The 19620-nt window shown below is 43.3% G+C and overlaps 1 protein-coding gene across 1 annotated transcript in view; it reads right to left on the reverse strand.

The window, feature by feature from the left end:
• Piezo2 (piezo type mechanosensitive ion channel component 2) overlaps nt 1-18916 on the reverse strand; it is a 330402-nt gene extending 311486 nt beyond the window's left edge. Inside the window, exon 1 of the mRNA XM_051201086.1 lies at nt 18550-18916. Within this exon, the coding sequence (XP_051057043.1) occupies nt 18550-18613 (64 nt within the window). The 5' untranslated portion in view covers nt 18614-18916. The remainder of the gene's footprint in view (nt 1-18549) is intronic.
• Nucleotides 18917-19620: the final 704 nt, after the last annotated feature.

Raw genomic sequence — 19620 nt, forward strand, 5'->3', positions numbered from 1 at the left:
GAAAGAGCAAGCAGTGTTCTTAACCTCTTTCCAGCTCCATATCTATGCATACAGTTCTAGCTCAAATGGTTGTCTAGATATTTTGTACCTATGGCATGGAGTATTGGGATGTCTGCCAAGTTAAAGGTGGCTTTTTAACTGCGCTTTCTAGTTGTTCACTTGGAGTTTGGGGTATCAGAAGGATCCTTTGAGATTGAAAAGAACGCCGACAGTTATTGACACAACCACATTGGCTGACTGGAATACTTTTAAAGAGGTGCCAACAATACTTTACCCAAGTAGACCCAAACCACCAGAATATAGGTGTCATGTCCTCAACACATACGCCAACTCTAGCATTTGAGCATGCCGTGGTACTGAGATCCAAGCATCCCAATGTGACCTGTATCCTCTACACATCCCCTGAATTCTCATGGATTGGCCTTGCTGTAACTCTAGAAGCCATGGTAACAATTTGTCCATGGTAACAATTCATGGGCAGGATCTCACTGTTAGTATGAAAAGTCACATACTTAGTCATAAAACTACTTTTTGCCAAATGAACTACAGAAGTGAATGTAAATAACGTCTAAGGATGATGGATATGGCTTCATACCTTCTTCTGTGAAATGCATGAAGCTTTGGGTTTGCTAGGAAACCTGGATCTCATCTCCCATGAAGACAGTTCTGGGACAGACTGAAAGATATGACACACATGGGGAAAAGTTCTGTGCCTGGAACCGTCACACACAGCCTCTAGACTACTGCATTCCTAACTTCTACCTATTGTCACCTCAGAAGCAGATCTCTGTGTTTAGACCTCTAGGGATGCAAGACACTGTACTCACTCATTTTTGTACCTAACATGGGGCCCCACACAGTGTTAACCTGCATGAACACTTGACTTCAGCTGTCTGATCCACAAAATGACAAAAGCAAGCATTTGCTAAAGGGTGGGGAGGGGAGGCTGTGCTCTGTGCTTCAAGAAAACCACCCACCGCACTTCTGCCTCCCAAGAAACAATGGACTATAAAGAGTCCTTTTCACCAGGCAACTTAGGGGACTCGTTCACATACAACAGATTTACCAATGCAGAGCAGACCTGGCCTCCAACTACTGATGTTCAGCTCATAAATTGCCAGCTTGAGCAAATATAATTGCCTGCTTGAGCAAATATAATTTCTAAAGATTTGTCTCCTTTTATTTTATTTATGTGAGTATCTACATGTGTGTAAGTGTATCATCTGCATGTCTGGTGCTATGAAGGACAGAAGAGGCCAGGTCCACTGGGACTGGAGTTACAACAGTATGTGGGTGATAGGAGCTGAACCTGGATCCTCTCCAGGAGCTCTTCATCCCTTGACCAAATATTGTACTTGACAGAAGAAACTACCCAAAGACTATCAGATAGGCTACCTAATCCTTAGCACTTTCTCTGTGACATGGAAGCTCTCGAGGCCACCTCTACTGCCCCCACAATGTGACATGGGGAAAAAGATACAAAAGAGAAGAGACAATACTTGTCTGATTTTCCTGTCATGCAAATGGCAATACAATCATTTCAGACATAATTTCTTTATTCCACCCCTTTGCAATATTCACCATGCTACTACCCTGACTCTAATAAAATATTTAGGTGCCAATAACCCTAGAAAAGCCAAGACTGACAACCTGGCTGATGAAGAGTGGATGCTGTTAAACCAGTGTTGACAGACACTGTTTCCTGTACCTCCAGGATCTTATAATGTACCTTAAGGGTTGGTGAGGATGTTGTTTCTTTCTTTTCCAAGAGACTGAAAAAGACAGGTGTCTTTTTCATGCATATGAAGTCACACTTATGTGCCACCCAATGATGCCATTCTAATCAGGAGAGGTGGGACAATGTTACTTCCCTGAGTGGCTAGGAAAGATGCCCAATGCCCACAGCTACGTTACACTTGTCAGGAAGAATTAATATATAAAATTTTATCATCTAATCATAATATGTCACAAAGAGTGAAATAAGTCTAGAGGGCGTCCACATGGTTCAAGATGCTCAAAGAGTTTTCCACACCTTGCTGAAAATGCCAGCACTTCCTCTAATGTAGCTTTTAGCTCCTACAAATGGAGAGCAGAGGAGGAGTTCGTGGCTATGAAGTTAAATGACCATGAATGCTGCCATTTCCTAAACCTAATAATAAATCAGGACACACATAAAATTTATAACCACTAAGTTATCTTGTAATTTGCTGTTCTGTCTTCACCAGAGAAAATGATAATAGGTTAAGCAAATGTTTCTTACAAAATATTTATGACCTCTGAAATTAGAGTAATTTGAATCTAGGTATTTAGGAGGAATGCTTGGTTGTGGACAGCTAAATGTGTTTTCTTCAAAACAGAATTCAGAAATAAATGCTCCCAATTCAAAAGACTAAAATAAAACTAAAATGTTCACTTACTAGATGACCACCAATTAAAATTAAGTTTTATAAATGGATATTAAGATTAAAATAGCCTGCCAGGTGGTGGTGGTGCACACCTTTAATCCCAGCACTTGAATTGAGATCAAGGCCAGCCTGGTCTACAGGAGCTAGTTCCAGGACAGGCTCCAAGGCTACACAGAGAAACCCTGTCTTGAGGAAAAAAAAAAAAAAAAAAGATTAAAATAGCCTGCAACAAAATAACATTAAAGACACACTTCAAAGAATGAAAGTCCTTGTATCGATTTCTCTCTGTTCCCATTATACTTTGTAAATCTTTTTAAAGTCAAGAAGGATAAATATTAAATTAATGTTTAAATAAAAATATTTGAAATAGCTAAAATGTCCAAAATATGTGTTCATGAGGTCTGAATTTACCTCATGACAATAGTATATAGCCACTGAAATAATAAATATACAGACTGTGTAGTAAGGTAGAAATATCATTATGGTATCATATTAGCAAAGAATAATAAAATTAACATACATATGAAGTCCTGGTTAGCAATTTAGACATATTCTAAACCATTAAATATAGATAAGTTTTGTTGCTTTGATGAATAAAAAAGATATACTTTTCAGAGCTCAGGTAAGCATGTGTAATATTGTATGTGGCACATATTTGTTGGATGACTGGATGGCTGAAATTCCAAGAGGCAATATTTCAGTCTGGGCTGCAGTTGAAACTGTGTGTTATTCAACATGTGCCTGGCTGACAGAGCCACCTTAGATTCAACCACATGACTACTCCTGTTCCTCTGGAGTCATAAAGCCACTTGATAAAGCCCCAGGAGGAATGAAAACAATGACTTAAGCAATTAGTTCCAAATTCTTCCTGAATTTGATGCATTTCTTAAGTCAACGTCTTTTTTGTCAGGCCATGTGATACAATGTCTTACACAACCGACCAGAATCCAAAAATGCCATCTGAAAACACCTAGAGGATATAAAACCTTACCACGCAAGTCTTTACAGAAATGAGCATAATGGTTGGATGCCTCACCCCCACCAGTCCATTATACGGGTCCCCAGAAATGGAGTGTCACCTGCCCTCTGGATTCTGGCAGTGCTTTGCTCAAGTGAAGTTCCAGGAAGAGCCCTTGGAGAGACAAAGAAGTGGTCTTTCCAGATAGAGGAGTCATAAAAACTCAACCGGAACCCAAGCCCTTGATGTTCCCCTCACAATGAATGAAACACTAGAATCCAAACACCAAGGCTCTGTTTTAAGCACTAGACTCTGCTAAGAGGCACAGTCAGATTTTCTACTTTGAAAGACCACTCTGTCAGAAATGGAGGAAATATATTAGGCTTTTACAAGACTTGGAGCTAGTACTTGGTTGCCAAATGTATCCTGGATTAAAAATTAAAAACTGATATCTGAAGACTGTGTTCTGTTCTACCTTTTCCTGATGTGTGACCACACAATAAAAATACCTCTTAATTTTCTGAGCCACCCCCCCCCTGTAAAGCCTATTTTCTCATTCCATTTCTTCAGCTGTGAATTCAAAAGAAGTGTGTTTATTTCACAGAGCATCAACAACTAGTAAATAATTCCCACAAACATTTACACACACACACACACGCACACGCACACACGCGCACACACACACGCACAATGCCAAGCCCTACGGTTTACAGGTACCCTGAGTGGAGATGGAAAGACTGAAATAAGTCAGTATCAACCCCAGCCTTCTTGAAGTTATAATGGAAAAGAGCCTTAATACGGTCCATCAACATGGTCCGGCACATACAAGCAGCTTCTTCCAAGTCATGAACACCACCACAGTGGCACAGTGTTACAATTCTGACCATGGTACTTCCACATGTCAAGATGCTTGAGGAAGGAAACAAGCCGTTCTTGTCCTAGACAACTGAATGACTGTTTACCAGACAAGTTGCTGCTTACTTCTCGGAACAGCACACTCCATTAACTCGTAACTGCTTCCTCAAAGTATCTGAGGAAACTAAAACACGTCCAATCTCAGTAAGGACTGGCCTTCAGGAACGAGCAACCTGACATAAGGAAGTCATGGTGCAACCATCGAGAAAGAAAGGAGGAAACTTCAAAGCAAGAATTCGAGCTCTGTGCTGGAGAATGAGCTTAGAGCCCAGGAGAGAGCCACATTCTAGCTCCAGCTGACTGTGACTTGGGATTCTCTCTTTCAGCACCTGCCAGTTTTCCCCAAGTGTTGCAATGTCCCTGCCAACATTGGCGCTCATCTGCTCGACTGAATGAAATGGCTAGGAGTGTGAGATAAGATAAGCCAAGACCAACAGAGGGAGCATTTGTCACATCCCTGACTCTGGGGCTTCCCATGTCATTCTTTTACATAACTGCAAAAGGACACTATAGCCTCCGGGAAGAGGAGCAGACACATACATGACCAGCCACTGTCAGTGTCTGTGTGCCAAGCCAGTGTTCATTTCTGAGCACCATTTACTTTTTTGTTTTGTTTTGTTTTAAGTTTTGAGTTTATGGCTAGGAATGTAAGCCAATCCCTGGTGTGGGTGTGTCCAAGTCTTCGACATTTATAGTACAACATGGTCATGTTCAACGCTCATGCTCAAGCATCATTCGGTCGTGTCACACAAGCAAACTGAAGAATAAAACACGTTTTAAGTAAATTCACGATTTTGTGCAGGGTGGTGGCATCCATGGCTCCTGGCCACTCATGGTAGCACTGTATGAAGTGTAAGTTGCAAGTTCTTATCTAGCACATGCTAATCACACATGTTCACATGCTCTGCCACTGAACAACCCCTGAGACCCTGTGTTATTCTTGAAATTTAGCAGCCAAGTTTTTAAGACACTGAGCACAAATAAGTGATAGCTACATTTTCTCGGTATCCCTACCCACTGCAGGGGGATAGCCCAAGAAACTGACCCAAACAGCCTTCTACACAAACACTGGCCACTTTGGTTTAGACCATTTGTCCCCATGCTTTGATATCCCCAGAGATGTCAACACTGTTTAGTTGTTAAATGAAAATTCCAGTACCACTTATGGGATGAGTTGTGAGAGAGGTTCTAGAGCCACAAAGCAATACTCACTATTGCCATTGTTCCTGACTGCTTGCCAGAACTAAGTTATAGGACCTATTGCTAAACACATCACACATCACATTTACAGAGCATAGAGACATAAAGATGGACCTGAGCTAGAAGCTTCATCTCTGCTGACTAGTTCCATGTGGTGCTAAGCAGGCTGCTGATAATCACCAGTTTTGTGCCCGGCGTGCTGTAACACTGACCTGCCAAGCAAGATGTGCCCTCTGATGTAATAGTGGCATGAATGTTATCAAGGTAACCAACTACTTTCTGACTGGATTTGAAGCCCCCACCACAGGAACTCATGCCTGGTAGTATAATCCTGGTCAAAAACCCGTGGCTGGGAACAATTACTGTTATTATGGTAAATGAACATGCTATCGGGCTTCATCATTATCTTTTTTGTTTATATCTACACATCAGTGCTGCTTTCAGTTTTAATCAGAGAAGTTTCATTGTACCATGATGATTATTAATGCAGAAAGTCATAACTTGTCTGAGTGCTGGGAACAAACACCTATTGCATGTTCATCCCTAAATAGAACATCTACAGCATGACACTTGGCATTCACAAAGCATCTCAGAAGAGGGGTCAAAAAGCATGCAAGAGCAGAAGACATAAAGGATGCTGTGACGTGACACTGACATTGTACTCATGACCTCACAACAGCAATGGTTATCTATAAGACCTTTGCAAGATAGAGTCTTTCAACGTTCTGTCTTTGGTGGTCAGCAGTTTCTTGAGGCCCAACAGGTAGCTGAGGGGCTACTGGCAGCTAATGGTTCTCTGGGGGATGAGAGGCATTTTCTTCAGTGGTAGAAGAGCTAAACAGCCCATGTTCCAGCAAAGAACTCTTAACCTATGATCATGTAAGCAATCCTAGTTAAACTCGTTGAACAACATACAAAAATGCTAGAAAGCAGGAGGCCAGGGGAATTGGGAAGCAAGAGAGCAACAGGAGTGGAAGACAAGTAAGAGACGCACAGGGATGGATACCATCAAAACACATTACATGCATGTATGGAATTGTCAAAGAAAAACTTTTTTAAATAATATTAAAAGTCTATACAAAAGGAAAACACAAAGATTGTAAAAATTCAGGGTCCCTAGAAATAGTTGCTTGGGAGGAATGGCTGACAGCTGACTCAAAGGGATCAATACCGAGCTACAGATATCTGGATCAGTACTGGCTACTGACACCACAGGCAGAATTATAAAACACTGTTTCAAATTGATCCCTATCTGCGGTTTAACTTTTCAATAGAAAAGAAAAATCGGGCAAGTGAAGAGATCTCTTATGGTTCTATTAAGGAATGAGATTAAAATGAGGTGCCAACAACTAAATTGGAAATACACAAATAAGAAATGTAGTAATACTTAGAGGCTTTCACCTTAAGTTTACTGAAAATTGTTCAACTTTTTTTGGGGTGGCAGCCAGAAAAGAAACCTAGAAAGCAGGAAGATCCAAAGTAAGAAAGAGATAGGAATCAAGAAAAAGCCAGGCATGCCTTTCTTTTGACATCTGAAGTAAACAAAAGCAATTGCTATTTTAAGGAAAGTACTAAGCGCTTGCAGTCTCCCATTACTGTAGTGTTTTGATGACTGCTGGGAAATGTATATAAAATTCAGGAGGGGGAAGGGAAAATTGACTCAAGCCAGAGGATGATTTTTTTTTAATGATAAAAGGAAATGAAACTGCTGATAAACTATTAAAACCTAACTTCAATTACATTTTGATTAAGAAAATACTCTTCACACATATTGAAATTTACTAAGCATTGTGACAGTGTGACACACACTACAGACTCTCCAGAGTTTACTTGGCCAGCATTCTTCCCTCAAAATATACCACTATATTTAAAATACACATTTCAGGACTAGACCTAACCCGAAAATCTAAGTAGGTCTATATTGGTTTGATCATCCCAGTGTTGTAGTAGTCAAATACTATCTGTGATTCATTCCCCTCTATGTAATAATCTTGAAACCCCCACCACCCTGCCTCTACCTACCAAGGGCTAGGATTCCAGGTGTATTCCATTACACCAGGCTTGTATCCAATTTAACAAATGTTTGTAAGGACTGGGTCCCATCCTTTCAACAAACAATATGGTAGAACATTGGTACACCAACACTTGTGTTTGGTTTGGTTTTGGTCTGCTTATTTTCTTACAGTTCGGGCTATCAAGGCTAGTCTCTTGCATGTGGTTGGCAGGCAGTATTCTACCACAAGTGTACATCCTCAATCCATATGTGTGTATATAAATATATACATTATATATTTGTTTGTGTAACTGAGCCAGAATATGCTATCTAACTTGGGTTAGTCTTGACTCCACCACTCTCCTACCTCAGCCTCCTGGTAAGTGAGATACATCTGGCTGAGTGTGGCATAAAAACAGCATAAAACATTTCTAACTGAAGTCTGGAGAAGAGCCTTGTGAAGAGAATGTAGTTAGGTGGAGGTCACCACTTATGAAAATGTCAACATCACTCTGAAGAAATGCAATAGCCAATATGGTGCTGCTTTGACTATTATTGCTAAATAGGTTTGGAGTTACTAATGAATACTCCTAAAACTAGAGATCTCAAGAAAATAGCAACTTGCAAGAAAACATCTCTGCTATGGTAAGCTCTCTTTCCACACTTGTAATCTGACCTGTAATTCTTAATCATGGCTGAAAATGTGTGGCCAGAGCTGTATGTCATGGCAGGGCTGTCTGGCACGAAAGTGACAATATTGGCACTAGCTATGAAGGTTTCTTCTGCTTAACAGCTAGAGTTTGGGCATCAAGTCCAATGGGAGGAGTCCAGATGAGCCCAGTGAGCAAGTGCTTAAATTTAGTCTGAATGAGGGGAAGGAGAGGAGGGTAGGGCCGTAAAGAACAGAGAGTACACACTCCAGACACTTCTGCATTATCTGTGCAAACTTCCCAACACTTCTAGGGGTGACAGACTTACCTAGCAAAAATCCCAAGGTCTGAGGTATCATTGTAATGTTACACTAATTAAACCCAGCATTTTACACTCAAAAATACCCTGTCTTCAATAAAGTCTTTCTTAGATAAGTCTATGTCTATTAGCTCACTTGCCCTCAGTCATTGCTACAGCAGTTTGGTTTTCTTGTATAACCGTCAGCTGTGGATGGTGAAGTCCTTTATGTCTGCAAAGATACATGCTATTTATTTTAAACCAAATTTGATCATGCAGTTTGCTGTACTTTCAGCGATCGCTGGCAATGCATAATCCACGTGACTCGAGACTATCAAAACTAAATGCCTCCATCAGAATGTCCCTCCTTAATAAACTGGTCTGAAAAATCCTCACTCAAATAGCTACATGATTAAAAATAAATTAGCAGTTCCCAGCCTTTTCTTAAGGGCAGGGAAGGTAAGATGGCCCTTAACAGAACAGAACCACTTCAATTCCCAAATTCTTCTGTGTTGGATGTGGAATGGTAATTTATAGCCACACCCTTCCCAGTCAAAAGCAATAGGCATGAATAATACTGTGAGCATCATGAACATGATCTATAGATGAAGCCATTGAGTAGACACAGTCACGTGGCTCATTATTAATGGATTCCAGAGTTGCTCTTTAGACCACAGTAGGACCCTTCCCCAGGGACTACATCAGAACCAGCTGAAAGAAGCAAGCAGGAGGTCTGGGGAAGAAGAGAAAGGAGGTAAGACCATTCAGTCATGCACATAATTATAACTCATGTCCATTGTGTTTTGGTTTTTAAAAAAATCACCAGCTTGTTAAACTCTGCCTTCTTCCTCCTTTTCTCTACCTGTGGCCAAAACTGCTGACCGAAAGTATCTGACCACAAGAGAAAACAGATCGATGTGTGTGGTTCCAGAAGAGCTGAAAGCATTTTAAAAAATAATATGCACTTCAAGGATGCTACTCCGGTCAAACTTCACATTATCAACCGGGTTTTTTCCTTCTCTGTCGACTGCATAGCAGGTAGCAGATATTAGTTGCTACCACAATTATCTTCTCATTGATGAAAGGTACAGAACATAAATTATCCTGTTGTGAATTTTATAGTCAGGAATTTGGAAACTAGTAAGTAGGAGAAGCTAGACTTCACCTCTATATCCAGATTTCAGATATATTAAAAAGAAAAAAAAATGAGGCTGCGGGCCCACTTTCTCAGAGCCTTTGATGGACAGCTACACTGCTATAATCCCACACAATCTTTTCATTTAGGAAACCTACAACTAAAAAAGATGCCCTAAATGTCTGCTACATATTAGGACGTTCAATGCCAGGATTCTAACAAGGATCATAAGTAATGTAAAGAATAGTCCTAAAAACACAACACTATGATGAGTATAAACAAGGCACCATGTGAGACTGTGCGGAGAATGTAATGTGTTTTGTCTGGGAGTTTTAAAGAAAAAGAAAAGATGTCACCATTGCCATATTGTATCCAAGGTAACAATGAGCAAAGCTATGGGACCTTCCAGTGCAGTGCAGCACCAGGCTTGGCTTTCAACAGGCTACGTTCCAAACTTTATTATGCTCTAACTGGCATAAATGTTGTCTGTCCATGAACTGCATTGCTCTTGGTGAACAGGTCTTCAAACTGGCAAACACATGTCCTTAACTTATAACAATGACACAATTCAGTCTAGAATATTAAGAGCCATTATATGACGTCACCATTCAAAGCCCTTGGCATTCCGTGTCACTGAAACCTAAAGCATTCCTGGGAGCTTAATGTCATCATCCATTCATTTTGCAGATGAAGTATCCAAATTGCAGAGATGATCCATAACTTGATTAAGGTCATACATACATCTGCATTAAAAAGCCAGATGTGTGGTCACACAACCCAGTTTTTCAGCCTATGCAGAATAATTCCAAAAGAAATTTGAAATTCTGGCAAAAAAATCAGAAACCATGAGCAATAATGACTCACATGTTTGATTTCCTGACTGTAGATCCAGCTCCAGGAAAGGTTTGTCACTTTCTCTGTTGGGGATCTTCATAATGAGCCCCATTAATATACTGACACCTAATAGTAACCTGATATATAGATTACCCCACATTCACCTCTTAGACTTGTCTTATCCCCCTCATCTGAAGTGCATCCAGGATAGACAATAACTCACACTGATAAATGTGCAATGAGTAGTCATTTTATCACTGCCCAAACATCTGCACTCGAAATGAAGAGACCTGTTTTTCAAAGGTAAGAAAGGCAAAATTCAATTGTAATGTCTCCTAGCAAGACGCCCCCTCCAGTCCTTTAAGCAGTGTTGGGTGTGAGAATTGCTCATGCCTGGGAACTGGCTGCAGCTCTGACTCTGTTTCAGCAATTCAAGCTACACTTCTCACGTGACCAAGATATCCTCCACTTAATATAGACCGAGTTGGAAGTTATCTGTGTAATTCACTTAAAAATCACCATGACCAATGGAAATTGTAGACCTCTGTGGGACAGTCTCCCATTTCCCATTTGTCTCCATTCTCCATCAACAGAAATAATGTCCCTGGCCTTCCATGGCTTTGGCACTGTCCCCTGATACAGTGAAGTGTCCCCAACTCAGAGGCAGCCACATACTCTCTAATTTTGTAATGTACAGAAGGACAAGCATTGGACTGTTGACGTAAGATGGTGTCTCACATCTTCCAAGTTTGTTAACTAATCCAGACTTCTTCGTTCCCATATGAGAAAAATAATGTTGGCTTTAGATAAGTCCCATTACACTGGGAAAATCTGTTTGGACAATAGGACTCCAGAAAAAAAAAAGCCAGCCAGTACAAGGCAGGAATGAGAGTTTCTGTGGATCCTGGGAAAGCCATGTTGAAGGTGGGGGAAGACAGCAGTGATCTGACTGGTTTGACTGAGGTTCAGGCAAAAGGAGACCTGAGCTACAAGGGAAGCTGCAAACCTGCTCCTCCGAAGAATGGCAACTGGGGTGGTGGTGCTTTGAGAGACTCAAGGTGTACACATCAGCTGTACACAAGGCAAAGATAGGAAAAGGCTAAGAGAGCTTGAGGCTCTGCCTCCACAGGACCCACAGGATGCAGAATTGTTCACACCTGTGGACCAGGATGAGACAGTGATGACACAACTAGTCAACACTTTTGATCCAGGCACTTGTTGGGTGGGATTTGCACTTGCCAAGCAGTATTAACAACAGGTTCATTGCAAATGTATTGGTCAAGGAGCCAAGGGCCCCCTGGATTACCCACTTGATCTAGAACCCATGAACAGCAGAGAAGCCTGCAAGGGGTGGGGAGGGGATACTTGGTGTTAACCAAGATGTAGACTTTTGAGCTTGGAACAACACAGAGGGTCAATCACCTCAGTTTGGGTCACGGAATTGATAACTTTCAAAGAGAAGTATCAGAAAAGTTCTTAAACCCCAGATGACTGATAAAATCACACCAGTCACTGACCAGCTGAAAACACACACACACACACACACACACACACCAATTCTTTCTTATACAATGTACTTAAGATTTGAAAGTTCATACACAAAAACACGCCACTGTGTGCATCCACTAATAGAATCCAACTTTCATGCAGGTTTGTTTCCAAAGCAGAATTTTAAAACCAGCAGGTAATAACCACAAAGCTTTAGCATCCTACCACAGGGGAAGGAAAGGAACTGAAGACAATGAAAATACCTTAAACTAGTAAACTGTGTAATAAGCTCTACTTTGGTTCTAGAATGATCCCCGAAGGTCTAGATATTGAAGGCTTGGCCCCCAGCCTAGGGAATAACTGGGGTTAGTGCAAGGATGTTTAGTAGATGGAGGCCTCTTTGGAGGAAGTTAGGCCAATGGGACCATGTCTTTGCAAGGAATACAGGAACCCTGTTCCTCCCTCTCTCGCTTCCTGTTTCCTAGCCACCATGAAGTGAGCATCATTTTACACGCCACACATCCTTCTGCCACAGGAACAATTGAACAACAGGACAGAAATAGAAACCAAGTGAGTTTGTCATTTGAGACAGGAAGCTAATTAAAGCAGTTTCAAAACTTTTTGAAAATAATAAAAAAATATCATGTCGTCGCAGAGGACTAGTGGTGTGGCTCAGAGGTGGAGTTCGTGTTCAACAGGTGCAGGCCTCTGTTTCACAAAATATTGATCACACGGTTGAGCAACATGTGCTGGGTCCCTTAATCATCTCCTCCGTGATAACCAGTTCAGGATTTCTGAAATTATTCGAAGCTCCAAGTCACTGGCTCTCCCCACATGCTGCTGTACACTTACATCTCCTCCTCATTTTGATTGTGCCTTGTCATGATGGGTCTGGTGAGCATGCGAACACTGAGAAATCAGGCCTGAAAGCACACTATTTTTATTTGTGTGTATGGGGCTTGCTCCCGTGTACCTGATGAGGCTAGCACAGGGTCTTCGGTTCCTTGTAGCTTGACTTCCTGTGGGTGTGGGAACCAAACTCCAATCCTTTGGAAAAACAGGGAGTGATCTGAATCACTGAGCAAACCCCCCAAAAAAATATTCTTAACTCTTACCAGCACAGTTAACCCTCCATCTAAATAGAACATTTTATTGATTTTATTTGCTTAATCCCACATTAATCTGTAAATCTTACAAAATGTAATGTTGTCTAATACATCTCACACACAAGTTGTCATCATATTGTTATAACTTGCTCTTTTTTCTAAGGCTTGTTTTCTTTTTAATTACGCGTGCGTGCATGCGTATGCACGCACATATGTGTGCAAATGAGTGTTGGTGCCCATGGAATCCAGAAGAAGGTACTGGGTCTCCCTGGAGGTGTATTTACAGATGGTTGTAAACTGCCCATGTGGGTGCTAGGAACCAAATTCTAGTTCTTTTAAAGATCAGTAAGTGCTCTAAACCACAGAAGTATCTCTTTAGACTATTAATTATTCCTAAATGACTACATATGCTTATACTGCTTATTCCAAGTTCTCTTAAATATTTATGCAAAAAGATTTATAATAATATACACATTGCCACTATGTAACTTGAAAGATGGTTAACTCTTAGAACTACAAAGACCACAGATGAAAGATTCACACTAAAAAATAAAATCAGATCAAATATACTGTGTACATACTGTCTTAAAGACAAAAAACAAACAGTAACCATCATTGGAAGAATACTTTACTTAATAAGAGGATTGGTTTCTAAAACACTGCTTTACCATGTTGAGAAAACCCTGGTTATTTAAAAACCCTTCCTGTCACAAACATGCTAATCTTTGTGGCTTGACACTACAAAGGGACTATGTTGCTTTGCTCTGAATCCTAGTCTTCCCATGGCACCCAGTGGCCCAGATCACTACCTGCTGGTCTGGGAGTTCTGAGTAGTCAGGCCAGCTCTCCTGATTGGTTTCATGCATGTAATGCAGCATCCTTAGTTTACTAAGCATGACACAGGTGATTGGGCACTCTTACCCAGAAAGCAGTGTTCCTGACTCTGGTTTACAGGAAGAAAGATGAAGAAACCAGTAAAAACAACAAAAAAAACGACTCCAGAATCATATAGAAAGGGCCACAGGCAGGGCATGATCAGCTGACAACAAACATGTCCTCACCCAAAAGTGAAGACCAAGGCAATATGCTAGTCTCTATCTATGACTAAACACACTTCCTACAAAGCAAGGTACCCACATAGAAATCCAGCCCCCACATCGTCAGTGACAGCCACCCACACTCATCTGGGTTGAAGTATTTTGTTAAGTGTCTAAACCAGTAATTCTCAACCTGTGGGTCTCGACCCATGGTGGGGTTCAATGACCCTTTCATAGGAGTCACCTGAGACCATTGGAAAACACAGAGACTTACATTAAGATTCATAACTAGCAAAATTAAAGTTATGAAGTAGAAATGATAATAATTTTATGGTTGGGGGGTCACCACAACAAGAGGAACTGTATTAAAGGGCCATAGCATTAGGAAGGTTGAAAACCACTGACCTAAGCCTTTCATATCTAGGAGTAATTGATAGTCATAAACAGGCTGAAAAGATGTGACCAAAATCAAAAGAATTTTAACTGCTTTTGATGACTCCTTCAGCTGCTAAAACCCCTGCCTCAGGGTTATGACAGCAGCAATCAGTAGGCCATCACAAATCACATAGCAGACTCCTAATGAGTAAACAATAAATAGCTTCACTTGCAATTTTTGGACTATGTACAGTGTGATTTTCAAAATGATTTCTAACAGTGGAAATCTGCTACAAAAAGAAACATTAATAACTACAAGCACACACATATCAAAAGAAGCCACAAATTTAATCCACCTGTTAGTTCTTGTTAACTTGGGTCAAACCTAGACACACCTTAGAAAAGAGATTTGCCTCTGTTAGACTAGCTTGTGGCTTTGTCTGTGAAGCATTTTTGTAAATGCTAATTTATGTGGAAAGGTCCAGCCCACTGTGGGCAGTGCTATCCCCACCACAGGTGAGCCTGGGCTGTCTAAGAAAGGTGGCTAAGTAAGTCAGTGGGCATGAAGCAATAAGAATTTTTCCTCCATGGTCTCTGATTCTGCTTCTATGTCTAGGTTCTTGTATTGGATTCCTCTCTTGACTTGCCTATATGACAGAATTTAACCTGTAAGCCAAATAAACCCTTTCCTCCTGCAAGTTGCTTTTGGTCATGAAGTTTGTCACAGTACCAGGAATCAAACTAGGTAGGACAAATCCTAATCCTGTGATAATCTCAAGTCATTTGTCTCAAGAAAAGTGGGAAGGCAACAGTGCACAATGCTTCTGTACTTAGAATATGTAAAGGTCCTGGATATAGTCTTCAGTACTGGAAGGAAAATAAAAAGCATGGGATAGAAATTGGAATCATACTGAAAGAAAACAAGCATAAAATATACATGTAGAGTACTCACCAGTGTTCAGCTATTGCTGCAATTACTACACATTGCATATTATAGAAGAATTTTGTTGTTCTCCTTTATGTTGTGCACATAAAGGAAGTCAAGTGCTTAGCAAGCAGTCATAGATAATTCTGGAGATATCTGTCATGTCCGGAGACTAAGAAGCTGGACACATCTGTCAACAGATGTTCATTGTGGATGGAAAACAGCATATCCTAGTATAGTCTGGTTTATTTGCTAACATACAACACCTGCACACAAGAGGCCAGGCATCACTTATCACTTTCCTTTTAATTTCTTCAATTATAAGACAAAGCTTAAGTACTGGGCTAAACACAAAGGCAGATCTTTTTCAATATCACTCATTAGTTGAAAAGAGTAGGGGACTTTTGTAGGAAAATGTCAACATCCTGGAAAGAAGGGGGTTTAAGGGAAATGTATGTGAGTTTCCATAATAGGTAGGCTTTGAAGGCTGCCTCACCCAGATATAAAAATAGATGGAGAAAATGCAAAATCGATTCTAATGGCAAGCAGGTCACTGTGCTCTCCAAGCCCAGGATATTAGGGAAATCTGAATATTTGATTTAGTGGCACCTTGGGAGAAAAAAGACCTAAAAACCCTCAGTAACCTTGAAAATCTCTATTTCCTGTAGAGGAGAACTATGGGCTGAAATAAGGTGATGTCTATCCAACTTTCCTAAGAGTGTAGTGATTCAAGGTACCACGCATCTCAGGACCTGGGTCATCTTTCCTAAGTAGCAGCCAATGAACAGGGGACTCATGGTGTGAGCCTCCCCTGATTCTCTTCTCTCTGGATCCAGAGACTTCTCCTTTTCCATCTTCCAACATCAGACTTTGGGAGGCCTGCAGAAGTCACACACTATAGGCTGAGCTGGGGCACCAAAACCTAATACCAAACATGTGTGCACACACACATTCTGAAGTTAATTCATATCACCTTGCACCCTCACATAACATATATCTGAGTGTATTCATAAACTAAGCACTACACTCATATATCCACAATTATATTAGCATGCTTCCACATCTCCTTAACCTACAGAGGTGCAGGAGTGCAGAGGAAAGAGTAAAACAGGGGAGGTGGCCTCCTCAAGTCCCCTGGGCTGACTCAGCTGTCCAGGAAACTTGCAAGGAAGCGGGATGGGGTCAGGGATGCTATTCCTGTGGCCCTGCGAGTCCAGCTCCTCCCAAGAAAGTCCCAACCTCAGAGCAGACTCCATCTGCATCCTGAGATGGAGCCAACCCCTTGGCTCAAACTCGAAAATCTGGACACTGCAGGGAGGGGTTGTGAAACAAAGAGGGGGCATGGAGGAGCTGGGACCACAGCTTTGGAGCAGAGCCCTTGCTTTGCCCCAGGCCCCCTGCAGCCTTCGGACTATGGCACTTTCCTCCAGGGTGCATTTGTCCCACTACTGGGCTTCATAGTGCATCATCAAAGTCTAGTGGGAATGACTCTACACTGTGACCTGGAGAAAAGGGGGCAGTGAGCTGGGTCCTACAGAAGTCCCAACCCTAGACAAGTGGACAGCCAATCAAGGGAACATTCCCTGCTGTCATTCCAGAGTGAATCCAGATGGTTGTAGGTGGCCACCTGTTTAACTCTTCCAACAGCCACTGCTGTCCCAGGCAAGAGATTAGACAACCTAGAGCAGTAGGCAAAGATAGTGATGGAGCTGGCCGTGTGCAGGGGAGAGGTGAAAGGACTGTGGGACAGAGAGGCTGCTGACCCACGGACCCTCCTCTTAACAAACTAAAAGTGTCTGGTTAACTGGGGAACTAGCTTACTTCCAGTTAACAAATCCAATTGGCAAGGTGCTAGCTAGGTGCATGAAAGAACAACAGGAGACAGAAACAGTGACATCGCCTATGTGCCACCCAACTAAGGAAACCTTTTCAAAATTGCTTTCAAAACGAGTAGAGAGAAGTTCACATGGACACTGATGGAGCTACACTCCTCCAGCACATCAGAACAATGACCCTGCATAGAACCTGGGAATTCACAGTCCAGGTCAACACCAGCCTGTGGGCTTGGCTGCTTCTCTCCTAGAAGCACCTCCTGGAGTGCCTTTCTGCTTACTCCTCTCCCAGAGTCTTGTTTCCTGGCACCTAAGTCTCCCAGAGGCTACTGGCTACAGTTGTTACTCCTGCAGACATCCAAACTCCAGAACTCCAAACTCCAAACTCCAGATTTCAATGACCTGAACAACAGATTTAGCACCATTGTAACCCTGGGGCCCTAACTCTGTCAAGATACAAAAACAAACCAAACAAACAAAAGCAAGTTTCCTCTTGTGAAAAGGCAAGAATCTCTTTGTAAACACAACTTGGTGTTGTGCTGTATTCTAGTGGGGGTAGAGAGAAAGCTCAGTCATTTTTAGCACAAGGATTGAATGTGACACTCAGTGCAAAAACATTCAGACTCCTGCCCTCCTACAGCTGCTCCAATCTTAGGTCCTGACACCTTCTCCTAACTCCCTAGAGCCACCTAGGAGGACGAGGTGCACCTTTGGGAGCTTCAGTGAGGCTGCCCAAAAGTGTGACTTAGATCCCACTTTCTAATTCTTTAAACACCTGGAGAAAGGCGACAAGACAAGTGTGGGATTCGGTCTGGGGGAGCTCTACAACCTCAGCACCAGCCTCTTTTGTTGTAAATAGAGGCTGTTGTGTAGGTAACACAGAGAATCATCAAGGCAGCTCCTGCTGCTTCCTGGTATTTTTGTTTTTCTTTTTTTTAACTCCTAATTGGCATTGTTCGTTTCTTCATTTCTTCCTATTTGGTTGCTGGAGGAGAGATGCCCTGAGTCCCTTCTGGTTGTACAATGTTCTGAGCATCTAGGGGCTCTGGAGAGGGTGCTGATGATGGTGGTGGAGGTCAGTAGTGTTCTAGCAAAGTCCGGTTGTTTGACTACAATTACTTTCCAGCCCCACTTAGCATCCTTTATACACACATCAGTACTCTGACTAGAGACTAAATGCAACAGAGCGGGTCCCCACAGCTTGCCAATCCTGGCTACCCCAACTGGCTACAAAAGACTCCGATCCTGAGCCCTAGATCTGCAAGTTAGAGCGCTGGCTGCCACACTCCAGACAGAGCATATCTGAAACCCCTGCCACAGATTGCACAGCTGGCTCTCAAGAACGAATACTGGCGCCCTGGTCCCCTTCTGTCACCTCCATGAGCACACCACACTCACCTACTGCCAGGCAGATGGGGAGCAGCAGCCTGAAGATCAGCCCGCACACCACTTCCGAAGCCATCCTGTAGTGGGTCCTTGCTAGTCCGAGCAGTAGGGCGACGCTCGGGGGTCCCTAGAGCTGGAGTTTCAGGCCCATACCTGCCTAGGGCCTCATGGGGCCGGCGGCTCCTAGCCACCCTGGCATCGCCTGGATTGGCGCAGCGCTCTCCGCCCCGAGGGCGCGCTCGACGGGCTGGACTCGCGGCTCACTGGGCTCTTGGCAGCCACCTAGCCAGGCGCCCGAGCCCCTGCGGTCCGCCCATGAAGTGCGGAATCGAATCCAGAGGCAACTGCTACAGGGGTCTCCTGGGAAGGAGCCAAGGGAGGGACACTCTGGAAGTGGTGAGGGATGGGGGCGGCGAGAAGACCTAGGAAGCTAGCTGTCTTCTGCCTGCTCGGGAGGCGGCGTTCAGGGACGGCCAAGAGTTTCTAGCCGAACCCCCCCCCCCCGAAACCAGCGTGTCTGGGCGGCGCAGCCCGGGCTCCGATGCCCACGCGGACCGCGGCGCTCCCGGTGCGCTAAAAACTGTCCTGTGCGCTGGAAGCCGCCTCCTGCAGCCCGGGCCTCAGGGCCGGTAGCTGAGCCCGCTGCTCCGCTCAGCCTCAGCGCCCCCCAGCTTCAGGCCAGGGCGAGCCCGGCGCCAGCTGCGGGGCGCGCAGAACCATCCCCGACACGCCTGGATCGCGCTGCCAGCCTGCCGGGATGTGAGTCCAGTCCTCACCGCGAGGAACCGTGCGAGCCTGATCAGGGGCCAAGACCCAGTCACACAGAGCGCCGCACTCCCGCCGCGACTTCAGTGAGAAAAGAAAGCCCAGGAACCGTGCAGATGTCCCGGCGTCCCCAACCAGCAGACAGCCAAGCAGCCTCTCGGGAGCCACACAGCCCCGGCTCCCCGGAGGGCGCGCGCTTCTCCTCCTTCAATGAAACTTTGCAAGCTCTCACTCCCAGATCGGCGTGTCCCAGAGCCAATGGGAAGGCGGCTCCGAGTGGCGCCGAGCCCGCCCCTGCGTGCCTGGAGAAGTAGGCGC

This window comes from Phodopus roborovskii, unplaced genomic scaffold, assembly GCF_943737965.1.
Source record: "Phodopus roborovskii unplaced genomic scaffold, PHOROB, whole genome shotgun sequence".
Taxonomy (NCBI): Eukaryota; Metazoa; Chordata; class Mammalia; order Rodentia; family Cricetidae; genus Phodopus; species Phodopus roborovskii.